This window comes from Kogia breviceps, chromosome 2 (assembly GCF_026419965.1).
Source record: "Kogia breviceps isolate mKogBre1 chromosome 2, mKogBre1 haplotype 1, whole genome shotgun sequence".
NCBI classification, from domain to species: domain Eukaryota; kingdom Metazoa; phylum Chordata; class Mammalia; order Artiodactyla; family Physeteridae; genus Kogia; species Kogia breviceps.
In genome coordinates, this window is record NC_081311.1 from 85,670,295 (window position 1) to 85,684,876 (window position 14,582).

At 41.3% G+C, this 14,582-nt stretch overlaps 1 protein-coding gene across 2 annotated transcripts in view; it reads left to right on the plus strand.

The window, feature by feature from the left end:
- The window catches only part of FMN2 (formin 2), a 311,085-nt gene that overhangs the window by 261,078 nt on the left and 35,425 nt on the right, over positions 1-14,582 (plus strand). For both annotated transcript variants that reach the window (XM_067025752.1, XM_067025753.1), the window contains one exon: positions 11,104-11,253. In XM_067025752.1, the coding sequence (XP_066881853.1) occupies positions 11,104-11,253 (150 nt within the window). The remainder of the gene's footprint in view (positions 1-11,103; positions 11,254-14,582) is intronic.

Here is a 14,582-nt window from a genome sequence, read left to right on the forward strand (position 1 = left end):
CTTTTAACCCCCCTCCTCATGCACCAGGAAACAAAAAGGGAAGAAAAAGTCTCTTGCCTCTTTGGCAGCTCCAGACTTCTCCCGGACTCCCTCCCGGCTAGCCGTGGAGCACTGACCCCTTCAGGCTGTGTTCATGCTGCTAACCCCAGTCCTCTCCCTGTGATCCGACCAAAGCCCAAACCTCAGCTCCCAGCCCCCGCCCGTCCCGGCCGGTGAGCAGACAAGCCTCTTGGGCTGGTGAGTGCTGGTCGGCACCGATCCCCTGCGGGAATCTCTCCGCTTTGCCCTCTGCACCCTGTTACTGCGCTCTCCTCTGCAGCTCCGAAGGTTCCCCCCTCCGCCACCCACAGTCTCCTCCCACGAAGGGGCTTCCTAGTGTGTGGAAACCTTTCCTCCTTCACAGCTCCCTCCCACTGGTGCAGGTCCCGTCCCTATTATTTTGTCTCTGTTTTTTTCTTTTTTCTTTTGCCCTACCCAGGTACGTGGGGAATTTCTTGCCTTTTGGGAGGTCTGAGGTCTTCTGCTAGTGTTCAGTGGGTGTTCTATAGGAGCAGTTCCACGTGCAGATGTATTTCTGATGTATGTGTGGGGAGGAAGGTGATCTCCACGTCTTACTCTTTTGCCATCTTCCTCCTCCCCCAAAATGTTTGGCTTTGATGAACAGTGAGACTTACTTTCAGGAGACCCAGAAGGCTGTGAGAAATAGAGCAGTAATTTCAAAGAAGCCAGGGTCAGACCCACCTGCTGATCTTGGAGAGCTTCCTGGGGATCCAGGTGGTAACTGGAGCTGACCCTGGGGACATAGGCAAAATGAGACAGATGGAGAAAGAAAAATATCATATGATTTCACTTATATGTGGAATTTAAAAAACAAAACAAATGAGCAACATAACAAAGAAGCAGAGTCATAGATACAGAGAAAAAACAGGTGGTTGCCAGAGGGGAAAGTTTGGGGGAAGAGAGAAATAGGTGAGGGAGATTAAGAGGTACAAACTTCCAGTTGCAAAATAAATGAGTCACATGTATGAAATGTATAGTGTGAGGAGTATAGTCAATAACTATATCAATGACTATGTAACATATTTCTATGTAACTAGACTTATGGTGGTGATCATTTTTGTATGTATAGAAATACTGAATCACTGTGTCATGCAATAGGAACTAACATAGTGTTGTCAATCAGTTATACTGCAAACAAACAAACAAACACTCAAAAAGAGAACCAATTTGTGGTTGCCAAAGGCAGGGGGTGGGAGGATGGGAATTGGATTAGGTTAGTTAAAAGGTACAAATTCTAGGGAAGTAATATACCACATGATAAATACAATTAACACTGCTGTATCCTAAGCGTTCTCATGACAAGGAAAACATTTTTTAATATTCCTTTAATTTTGTATCTACATGAGATGGTGGGTGTTCAGTATATTTACTGGGGTGTCACTTTATGATGTTTGTAAATCAAATCACTGTGCTGTACACCTTAAACAGATGCAGGGCTGTGTATCAATTATATCCCAATAAAACTAGAAGAAAGGGTAAAGAAATAATTTGGACAGTTAATTTTATTGTTATTGACTTCTAATTTAATTCCATGGTGGCCAGAGTGCATACTTTGTACGATTTCAGTTTCTTTCCCTCATTCCCTCACCCCACATAATTATGAGACAACACAGGACCTTTACATAAATTAAAACTGATGTCAGTATATCAGTCTTGGAGAGGAATCAAAATGGCAGAGTAGGAGGACATGGAGCTCACCTCCCCACACAAACACATTCCAAATACATCTACAAGCAGAACAATTCTCATGTAAAACTAACTGGAAACGGCAGAAGAACTCCTATACAACCAAAGCTGCAAGAAAGATCTCCACGTAACTGAGTAGGATGGGGAAAAAAAAGATCTGCACCCCTGTGAGGGATCTGTAAGGAGAAGAAGGTCCATGTTGATGGACCCTTGCCCCAGAGAGCATGCAGGTTGAGCCGCAGCCTGGACATCCTGATCCTGGTGTCATACACAGAGAAGACAAGCCTGCTTGCCTGCTGGGAAATCTGCTGAGACAGATACAGGGCTGGAGAAGCCTAGACTCCAGTCACAAGCTGGTGTGCTAACAATCAGGGCGGAGAGAGCCCTGCACTGGTGGCTGCCACTTTTATGCACTTCCCAGTCCAGAGGGGTGGATGCCCTGGGTCCACTCAGTAGCTACACAGAGACAGACTGGGCCACTGGGGGTGTGAGCTGGGCAGAACTGCAGAGGCTTTTGTTCATTGCTTGCATGGGGGTGGTGGGTCAAACTGGGCAGGCATTGTCAGCACGCACACAGGGCAACGCCACAGGAGTGCACAGCAACTAGGCGCTGAATCTTCGGCAGACAGACCCTGGGAGAGGACTTGTGTAGCTATGCAGAGACAGTCTGGGGCACCTGGTCTGTGATCTGGGTGGGGCAGAGACCCCTACTGTCAGCGAGCTCAGGAATACATAGTGAGAGAGCATCCTGGCTCCATCCACTACACAGTGCAGCCTGGCACTAGATCTGGGATGAACACAACAGAGAAAGGGATGCGACCTTGGGCTGCTTCTGAGCAGAAACACAGAAGCCATCACAGACAGAGCATGGGTCCTCTGTGACTGCGCAGGCCTCCCATGCTTCAGGAATCAGCTCCTTTCGGGCAGGGCACACACTCAAGGACAACAGAGCCTGGTCTAACCCAACCCTCAGGGCTCCTACTCCAACAACTGGGGAGCAGACCCCCTGCCTCACATCCAGCACAGACGCTGAACACCACAACACGAATCTCCCCCCGCTTTCAAGGGGATAATGGTAAGCACACTCTGAGGAATGACATGGCTGGCATCCATGCTGAAACCAGCTGTTGCACCAAAAATATTGGACACACACAGTCTACACAGGGACATTCCCACATAAAAACACCTTTTCAAGACCACAGTAGGTAACTGTTTCTCTTTAATTCAGAGAGACAGTGAAAGTTAAGTAAAATGAAAAGACAGAGGAACTACTCCCAATAAAAAGAACAAGAGAAATCCCTTGAAAGAACAAATAGTGACAGACCTCACCACTCTAACTGATCCCAAGTTCAAAAGGAGGTAATCAAAATGCTAAACAAATTAAGAAATATTAGTGCAGATCACTGTAACAGGGGTATAGAAGCTATAAAGGTGAACCAATAAAAATAATTCAATTGCCAAGATAAAAGCCAATCTAAGAGCAATGAATAACAGGCTAAGTGACACAGAAGTATGAATAAGTTATCTGGAAGATAGAATAATGGAAATCATCCAATCAGAGCAGCAGAGAGAGATAAATGAAAAAAAACGAAAGCAACTTACAGAATCTATGGGATAATGTAAAACACACAAATATGGGATAATGTAAAACACACAAACCTACACAAAACAGAGATTCCAGAAGGAGAAGAGAGAAAGAATGGGATCAAAAATGTGTTTGAGAAATTATGACTGAAAATTTCCCAAACCTAAAGAAACAAACAGATATCCAGGTACAGGAAGCACAGATGGTTCCAAACAAGGTGAACCCAAACAGACCCATGCAAGACGTATCATAATAAAAATAGCAACAGTTAAAGATAAAGAGAGAATTCTAAAGGCAGCAAGAGAAAAACAAAGAGTTAATTACAAGGGAACCCCCCAATAATGTATATATATATGTAAAACTGAGTCACTTTGCTGTACAGCAGAGATTGGACAACACTGTAAATCAACTACAATAAAAAAAATGTAACCCCCATAAGGTTGTCAGCTGATTTCTCTGCAAAAACTTTGCAGGCCAGAGGAGAGTGGCATGATATATTCCAAGTCCTGAAAGGGAAAACCCTACAATCTAGGATACTCTAACTAGCAAGATTATCATTTAGAATTGAAGGAGAAATACAGGATTTCTCAGACAAGCAAAAACAAAAAATTAGCAATACTAAACCTATCCGAAAAAAAAAAGGATGTTCTCTAAGTAGAAAAGAAGCGAGGATCTATAGAAAAGGGAAAATCACAATAAGAAAGTCAAATGTATAAAAGGAAAGAAGATCACTTAAAGAAGCCAATACAGAGATTAAAAAATTTTTAAAGTAAAAGTGATTATAACTACAATAAACAGTAAAATGATAAGCATGAATATGTAACATAAGACATCAAAATCACAAAATATGTGGGAGGGGAAGAATAAAAATGTAGATCTTTTTTTTTTTTTTTCGGTATGCGGGCCTCTCACTGCTGTGGCCTCTCCCGTTGCGGAGCACAGGCTCTGGACGCGCAGGCCTAGCGGCCATGGCTCACGGGCTTAGTTGCTCCGCGGCATGTGGGATCTTCCCGGACCAGGGCACGAACCCGTGTCTCCTGCATCGGCAGGCGGATTCTCAACCACTGCGCCACCAGGGAAGCCCTAGATCTTTTATAATGTGTTTAAATGTGAATGACTATCAGTTTAAAGCAAGTAGATATACTTATGGGTCAGAATATTTGAACTCCATGGTAACAACAAATTAAAAACATGTGATAGATTCACAAAAACCAAAAAGAAAGGACCTCAAGCATACTACAAAAGAGAATCATCCAGCCACAAAAGGAAAACAAAAAGAAGAAATGAACATAGAAGAATTACAGAAACAACTGGAAAACAAGGATTAAAATGGCAATAAGCACATACTTTCAATAGTTACTTTAAATGTCAGTTGACTAAATGCTCCTATCAAAAGACACAGAGTGGCAGACTGGATTTAAGAAAACAAGAACCTACACTATCCAGCCTACAGGAGAGTCACTTTGTGTTAAAAGACACACACAGACTGAAAGTGAGTAGACAGAAAAAGATAATTCGTGCAAATGGAAATGACAAGAAAGCAGGGATAGCAATATTAGTATCAGACAAAATAGACATTCAAACAAATGCCATAAAAAATAAGGGCATTAAATAATGGTAACAGGATCAATACAAGAAGCTATTACTCTTTAACATATATGCACCCAACATAGAAGCACCTAAATATATAAAACAAATACTAACAGACATAAGGGAAGAAATTGACAATGATACAATAATAATAGGAGACTTTAACACCCCACTGACATCAATGAACAGATCATCCAGACAGAAAATCAATGAGGCAATAGAGGTCCTAAATCATATAATATACCAGCTGTACTGAATTTACATCTGCAGAACTCTACATCCAAAAAAAAAAAAAAAAAAACAGAGTACACATTATTTTCAAGCACAGGGAACATTCTCTATAATAGACCACATACTAGGTCACAAAACAAGCCTCAACAAACTTAAGAGGATAGAAATTATTTCAAGCATCTTTTCTGACTATGACTGTATAAAGCTAGAAATCAACCACAGAAAGAAAAATAGAAAAGGAATGAACACATGGGGACTAAAAAGCATGCTACTAAAAAAACAATGGGTCAATGATGAAATCAAAGAAGAATTCAAAAAATACCTGGATACAAACAAAAATGAAAACACAACCTTACAAAATCTATGGGATGCAGCAAAAGCAGTTATAAGAGGCAGTTTCATAGCAATACAGGCCTTCTTCAAGCAAAAAAGAAAAAACTTAAATAAACAACCTATCCTACCACCTAAAAGAGTTAAAAAAAAAAAAAAACAAAGAAAGCCCAAAGTCAGCAGAAGGAAGGAAATGATAAAGATCAGAGAGGAAATAAATAAATTAGAGACAGGAATGGAGACGTAGACCTACTAGGGAATGGTCTTGAGGATGTGGGGAGGGGGAAGGGTAGGCTGTGACAAAGTGAGAGAGTGGCATGGACATATATACACTACCAAACATAGAATAGATAGCTAGTGGGAAGCAGCCGCATAGCACAGGGAGATCAGCTTGGTGCTTTGTGACCATCTAGAGGGGTGGGATAGGGAGGGTGGGAGGGAGACGCAAGAGGGAGGGGATATGGGAACATATATATATGTATAACTGATTCACTTTGTTATAAAGCAGAAACTGACCATTGTAAAGCAATTATACTCCAATAAAGATGTTAAAAATAGAAAAAAATCAGTAAAACCAAGAGCTGGTTTTTTGAAAAGATAAACAAAATCAACAAACCTCTACCTTTTTTCAAGAAGAAAAGAGAGATAACCCAAATAAACATAATAAATGAAAGTGGAGAAATAGCAATACCAAAGATACAAAAATCGTAAGAGAATAGTATGAACAGTTATGTGCCAACAAATAAGACAACATAAATGAAATGGACAGGTTTCTAGAAACATACAGTTTGCCAAGACTGAGTCAAGAAGAAAGAGATAATTTGAACAGACCGATCACTAGAAATGAAATAGAATCTGTAATTTTAAAAAACTCCCTGCAAACAAAAGTCCAGGACTAGACAGCTTCAATGGGGAATTCTACCAAACATATAAAAAAGAACTAATACTTATCCTCATACTATTCCAAAAAATTGAAGAGGAGGAAACAAATTCATTCTTTGAGGCCACATTGATTCTGACACCAAAACCAGACAAAGACACTACAAAAAAAGAAAATTACAGGCCAATATCTTTGATGAATATAGATGCAAAAAGCCTCAATGAAATATTAGGAAACCAAATCCAACAATACATAAGAAGGATTATACTCCATGGTCAAATTAGATTCTTTCCAGGGTCGCAAGGATGGTTCAGCATACACAAATCAATCAATGTGATAACCACGTTAACGAAACGAAAGTCAAAAACCACATGATCAGAGGGAAGAGATATGGGAACATATGTATATGTGTAACTGATTCACTTTGTTATAAAGCAGAAACTAACACACCACTCTAAAGCAATTATACTCCAATAAAGATGTTTTTAAAAACACACATGATCATCTCAATAGATGCAGAAAAGGCATTTGACAAAATTCAACATCCATTCATGACAAAAACTCTCACCAAAGTGGGTATAGAAGGAACAAATCTCAACATAGTAAAAGCCATTTACAATAGACCCACAACCAACATGATACTCAATGGTGAAAAGCTGAAAGCTGTCCTGCTAAAATTCAGGAACAAGACAAGGATGCTCACTCTCACAACTTCTATTCAACATAGTACCGGAAGACCTAGCCCCAGCAATCAGACAAGAAAAAGAAGTGAAAGTTGTCCAAATTGGAAGGGAAGAGGTAAAACTGTTACTATTTGCAGATGACATGATATTCTATATAGAGAACCCAGAGAACCCTAAAGTCTCCACTCAGAAACTATTAGAACTGATAAATGAATTCAGCAAGGTAGCAGAATATAAGATTAATATACAGAAATCTGTTGTATTTCTTTACACTAATATTGAAAAATCAGAAAGAGAAAGTAAAAAAAAACAATCTCATTTAAAATCATGTCAAAATAAATAAAACACATAGGAATAAACTTAACCAAGGAAGTGAAAGACTTATACTCTAAAAACTAAAAACTATTGATAAAGGAAATTGAAGATGATTCAAACAAATGGAAAGATACCCCATTCTCTTGAATTAAAAGAAATAATATTGTTAAAATGGCCATACTGCCCAAGGCAATCATAAATTTAATGTGGTCTCTATCAAAACACCCTTGACATTTTCACAGAACTAGAATAAATAATCCTATAAATTATATGGTAACACAAAAGGCCCCAAATTGCCAAAGCAATCCTGAGGAAAAAGAACAAAGCTGAAAGCATAACCCTTTCAGAATTAGGAATAAGCATAGTATGGCACAAAAACAGACATATAGACAAATGGAACAGAATAGAGAACCCAGAAATAATCTCACACTCTTAATGGTCAATTAATCTACAATTAGGATGCAAGAATATACAGTAGAGGGACTTCCCTGGTGGTGCAGTGGATAAGACTCCATGCTCCCAATGCAGGGGGCCTAGGTTTGATCCCTGCTCAGGAAACTAGATCACACATGCATGCCACAACTAAAGACCCAGCATGACACAATTAAGGAGCTGGCAAACTGCAACTAAGGAGCCCTGGAGCTGCAACTAAGGAGCCTGCGAGCCACAGCTAAGGATCCCGCCTGCCACAACTAAGACCCCACACACCCAAATAAATAAAAATAAATAAATAATTATCTTTTAAAAAAGAATATACAGTAGAGAAAAGACAGTCTCTTCAGCTAGTGGTATTGGGAAAGCTTGACAGCTACATGTAAATCAATAAAATTAGAACACTCCCTCACACCATATACAAAAATAAACTCAAAATTATTTAAAGACCGAAATATAAGACATGATACCATAAAAATCCTAGAAGAGAACATAGACAAAACATTCTTAGACATAAATCATAGGAACATTTTCTTAGATCAGTCTTCCAAGGCAAAAGAAGTAAAAGCAAAAATAAACAAGTAAGACCTAATCAAACTTAAAAGCTTTTGCACAGCAAAGGAAACCATCACCAAAATGAAAAGGCAGCCTACAGAATGGGAGAAAATATCTGCAAACAGTGCAACCAACAAGGGGTTAACATGCAAAATATACAAATAGCTCACATAACTCAGTATTGAAAAAACAAACAACTCAATCAAAAAAATGGGCAGAAGACCTAAATAGACAATTCTCCAAAGAAGACATACAGATGACCAAGAGACACATGAAAAATGCTCAATATAGCTAATTATTAGAGAAATGCAAATGAGAACTACAATGAGGAATCACCTCACACCTGTCAGAATGGCCATCATTAAAAAGTCTACACATCATAAATTCTAGACAGAGCATTATTTACAAAACAGAAACAGTCTCAAAGACATAGAAAAGAAACTTATGGTTACCAAAGCAGGGGATAGAGGGAGGGACAAATTAGGAGTATGGGATTAACAGATACAAACTACTATACATAAAATAGATTAGCAACAAGGACCTATAAGTTCCCAGTATAGCACTGGGAACTGTACTCAATATTTTATAATAACCTATAATGGAAAAGAATCTGAAAAAAATAACTGAATCACTAGGATGTAAGCCTGAAACTAGCACAATACTATACTTAAACTATACTTCAATTAAACACACACACACACACACGTGTGTGTATGTCTTGGGGCCAGCAGGCAGCACCACGGTGGGGTGACTACCCTTACCCGTCGTCCCTACTCATCGACACAGTTTCTCTTACTTTACTCAGAAGGCAGTTTTCAGTAGCTCCTGCCAAGAGAGTTCCTTCCTCTCACTTTCAGTGTTAAGCGTACTGTGTCTGGGTAAGATGTTAATATTAGGAGAAGATGAGTGGAGGCCATACTTGAACTCTATATTATCTTTTCAACTTTTCTGTAAATCTGAAGTTAATACAAAGTAAAGCCATGACATAGATGATCATTACCTCAGCTGTCTCCTATAATTGAGAGTTTCATAATGGGAAAATGGAAATAATACATTTAATTCAGTTTGCATCCATTTAACCTAAAGGAGTGAAAGAAAAGCTCTGTTAATAATTTCTCATTTTTAAGTTCAAGTAAACAGGACAGTGATGGTTCCATTATTTTAGGACATGAGAATGAAAATTGCTACAAGTTGTAGGTTTAGATTAGAGACTCTTGCGAGAAAGTAGTGAAGGTGGCCTATGAAGCCAGATTTCAAAACAAGTGAGGACACAGGAGCATTGAATTATAGCAACTGTATATAAATAATGGTGTCTTTCAGTGAGTGCATGGATGAGAGACTATTTATAGATGCAAAAATCTTCATATGCTCTTAGAATCAGAAGGAAAACCTCGTAGTAACAGATTTTGGATGCTGGAAATAGGAGACAATGGATTTGATACTTTTCTAAAGGAAGTAAGGGTAGGTAGATGAAAGACCATGCAGGTGAGGAACTTGGCTGTGATTTAGAGATGGTAAACAAAATATAATATACAGTGATCATCACACACTCATCACCCAGCAGCTCCTGACTTGGTTTCATCTACAGCCCTGCCCACTTGCCCCCTCCCATATTGTTTGTGAAGCAAATCGTCAACAGGTATAATTTCATCCATATATATTTTAGTATGTATCGCTAAAAAATCCCCTTTAAAAAATAACCAACACCAGTTTTACCCCTAAAACTAATAATAATCCCTAATTTCACCAAATACCCAGTCTCTGTTTGGGAGTCCAATTAGTTCATATATGTAAGAAATGATTTTATTTTCTTACAGTTTGTTTGAAGCAATATATAAAGAAATTCAAACCATTATAATCAGACAATATCTCTTAAGTCTTTATAATAGACTTTTTTTTCCTTGACATTTATGTATTGAAGAATCTAGATCATTTGTCCTTGACTTAGTCAGTTCTGGCTATTATAAGAAAATACCATAGACTGGGCGGCCTAAACAGTGAACATTTACTTCCCACAGTTCTGGAGGCTGGGAGGTCCAAGTCAAGGTGCAGCATAAATCTACCACTTACTAGTTGTATGTTCTTTGTCAAATAACCCTTTGAAACCCTTCTGAGTGTCATGTAGTTGTAATATGAAGCAGCCTCAATGGCACCTTCTAGAGATGGGCACTGCCACCCACTGTCACGATGCTGGCTGCCCTGCTGGTACCCACTCATTGGTGCTGCCATGATCTCCATTGGGAGCCTTTGTCAGCATCTCCTGGGGCTGTTGCTTTTTTTTTCCCACCAGCAATGTTGGAAGCCCATAGTATAGAAGCAGTATAATACACATATAGAGACATTAGTTTGGGGACAAAGAGCTGATATTTCATTTGTTTAGAGTCTAGAAGGAAAGTATAGACCCACCACTTACCTTATGTCCCAACTTGATTACAGGTTCATTTCTGAAATAGGTTGGACACATAGTGATTAATTTTGAAAATGGTTGGACCAGGGTAGCTACCAGTATATGGAGGACTCTTGTCAGCTGCTAACATCTGTGTCCAAAAACCCTAACGTGAAACCTTAAGAGAACTACTGTTGGCGCCTGAGGAGTTGAGTCCTCTCGGTAATAATAACTGCATGAATGAAATCAGCATTTGGATGGGGAAAGAATATCCCATATTGGAAAGTAATCATAGCTTTTATACTTGTGTGTGTGTGTGTGTGTGTGTGTGTGTGTGCGTGCGTGCGTGCGTGCGTGCGTGCTTTGACAGCTTTTTGGAGACTACAGCCTATTTCTTCATGAGACCAAAAATTGGAGAGAAGGAAGTGTCCCCAAATGTCTTCTTCAGTATCTGGCATGAATTCAGCTCCGACTTTAAAGACTTTTGGAAGAAAGAAAACAAACTTATTCTACAAGAGAGGTAGGTGTTTTTCATTTACACAGTGGCATTTTGAAACTGGTATTTTCTCGGGTGTGGCCAATTAGGGCTTGCCAACTTCTATAGCCTGAATGAAAAATTAGTTCCTAACCCTGGGTGTCCAGTCTGAGAGGGTGCTGAGATGGGACAGTATTTGCAGCCTGAGTAAGAAAAGTCAGCACAATGGCTGTGATGCTACAAAGGACAGCTAGGGTGATGGTTTGCCAGGACCACCTTCTGGTAAAACAGCTTCTGTGATGAGGAAGCCACACGGAAGCAAACAAGGTAAGAAGAGGAGTGAAAGAACCCTGCCGAGGATGACAAACCCACTCACTTCAAAAGACCATAAGGTAAGATGAATCAGTTTGGTTTTCTTTTTGCTCAATTCATTAGACACTGTCAAAATTTCACCATTCGTATCAAAATTTCTCCCAGGTGTCACCAAGCAACTGATGATCAATGTTTTTTAAAAGACTTTTCAAGCATCTTATCAGATCATATCACGTTTCCTAAAGTAAATTCTTTCAGGAATGAAGGGACGTTTCTCTTGTTAAGTACATGAAATAGAGTCTCTGTCACTTGATTATGAAGGTCACAGAGGTGTCCTGTTACCAAGTCAGGACGCAGGCTGGCCCACGCACGGCGGCATCCCCAAGTAGCTGGGCCTGGAGGGAGAAGGAAAAGGAAACCAAACCCTAATCCTGAACCAATTAGTGTGCTTTTCAGCATCCTGGCCCTAACAAGGACTTTGCTTTAGAAAACTTACCTCCTAAGGGACTTTATTCCTCACAGCACAAAATTCCAGTTTTCTGCTTATCATTTTCATTTTGGTCTTTGCTTACACACAAAACCACGCTCACCTGCCTAGTCTTCATCTGTAAGTAGATCCTCATCCATCCTGAAATCAGGTGATGTTAATTGCAGACACGTCCTGAGCAAGTGGCCTGTGCCTGGCTTGTGCTGACTCACAGAATTACCGACCTAGAGCCTAGGCTCCATCAGAGAAGGGAGTCTCTGCTTCAGCGAACAACAGATGCAAAAAGAGAGCAGTCTGAGGAGAAGGAAAACGCTGAGCTTATTCTACCTCAAAACACACCACCGGGAGTTAACATAAAAGATGAGATGTTAGTCTGAAGTCCATGCGGGTGAGACAGGAGGGAGAATCTTGTAAACACGGGCACATTTGGACCACCATTCATTTCTTTCGGATTTAGCTCTGTGTGTCCAGTTTTTCACCCAGCAAGGCTTGCTCAGTTTGGACAACGATGAGAAGGAAACTGGTTTTAATGTCAGCACGTCACAGACAACCTCCCTTCCTGATGCCTGCTACTCCCCACGTGCCTCCTTCAGCTCTGATCTAAGCCTGGGCCCTTAGGAAGGGCCTGGGGCTCTCGTTCATACTCGGGAACAAAACGGAAAGATCCGTGTTTCACTTTGCGAGGGAGCTGAGACGATCCTGACGAGAGTGGACATGGTGGGATATAGGCATGGACAGGGCAGGAGTGAGGAGACCGCGGTTGGGGGGCAGCTGCCCTGAGGGCACGTGGTGAGCAAGTGAATTGCAGCAGAGGCCGCAGGCCCCTGTGGAGGTGGCTCTGGAGGTCCTGGCTTGAGATGGCAGGGGGACTGTCATCTGAACTCCCATTACTGCATGGCCTGTAGGGAAGCTGCTGAGAGGCCCCCGTGGAGGTGATGTCGGGAAGGACCAGCCATTTGCAGCCTGTGCTCTCTGAGATAGAGTTGTGTTTCCAGGTAACACTATGGATAACAGTCCACTGTTTATGATAGTTTATGCACTGGACATGCCCACTGAATATCTCATAAAATCAACCCAGTCCTTTTTTTAATACTTCATCCTTTGCTAAAAAAAATACGATGGGCTTTTTGAGTCACCCTTGGTGACTTCACTTTCAACTTGGCAGTGCTGTGAACTGGCCATGTAATAGGTGCTCTCCACTGCGCACTTCTCATTTTCCTAAATCGTTTGCTTTTAATGAAAGGCTAAGGAAGAACATGTGGCAGGTGAGAGAGCTTCTTTGCCCTCTGACTCCCAAACTATATTATGTCTCTTGGCAAAGAGACTGGTTTGAAAAGTAAGACTGTGGGTCTGAATTGTTTGTAGCAAAATTTTGTCCCTTTTCTTAGTGGGAAACCAGTCACAAAATTTCCAGGAAACAGTGCGAAATAAAAACTGTGGGCCCCTTATTCAAAAAGTATTAACAATTTCAAGACAGCAAACTGTTAAAGTGCAGAGCTGTGAGAGGGGGCCTTGTGTGCTGCACAAACGCCCACCCTTGAAGGCAGCCTTGCCCTGGTGTAAGCCTGATGGCACGTGCTCTGTGGTTAGGTGAAAGGGTGTTTCAGGAATGCTCCAATGCCCCCAGACATGTACAGGACACGGGGTGCAGCCAGTGGAGGGGTTAAACCCCTGACACACCAATGTCAGGGTGAGCAAGGCTTCAAGTGACATGTGCTTCAGATGGGACGCTCTCCCCAACCTGAGTGTTCCCTCCTCTTCTCCTGTGATATGTACTGGCTGCATATTTTCATAGTCCTGTGCTGCTCTTACTTTATACCATGACTTCTTTCATGTTTGCATTTGTCTTTGTTTCCCAGACATGGTGTTTTGTGTCTTCTTTTTCAGTGTCGCTCTCAGGGCCTCTAGGCCACAGTGCCCCCTTTTGGTGTTTCCATACATGTTTGCTGATTTGACTTGTCACACTGTATTTGACGCAGACACGGAAATAAGAACTTAGTCTAGTAAAGTAATGAACGTGTTTTCTTAGGTAATTTAAGTTTGCCACTGGAGGTAATAAAAACCCCACTCCAAACACCAGAAGCAAAGAGACTTTGTTTAGACGGTCAAACCACAGAAGAGCAGGATGGAAGGTGCCTGTGGATGCCTGAGTGCGGAAATCCTAACCAACCACAGCTGTGCAGGGCGGGGTGGGGGGCTGTTAGTCAGGTGTGTTTGTACCTGCCGCCCTCCACCTGTCTTTTAAATGCCCTCTCCTCCTCCTCTCCTCTCTCTCATCCTCTCTTTCTCTCCCTCACTCTCTCACCCTCTCTTCCCTTCCAGCGCCCTCCTTCCCACCTGCTCTGTGCTCCAGCCTAACTTCCAGGCCAGGCTGTTTCTTTATGAGTGGACCCCTGGCCATCAGTCCATCCATGGCTCACTTTCTCCCAACCCAGGAGGAGAGGGCATTCTCCACTCTGTAGAAGAATCCCAGGGAGGAACTCCAGAGGAGTCATGTTCATCTTTGGATCAGCCACAGTGGCCAGAGGCATGGATACCGTGGTTGGTTCAGCAGTTCACAGACGCAGTCCTGCAG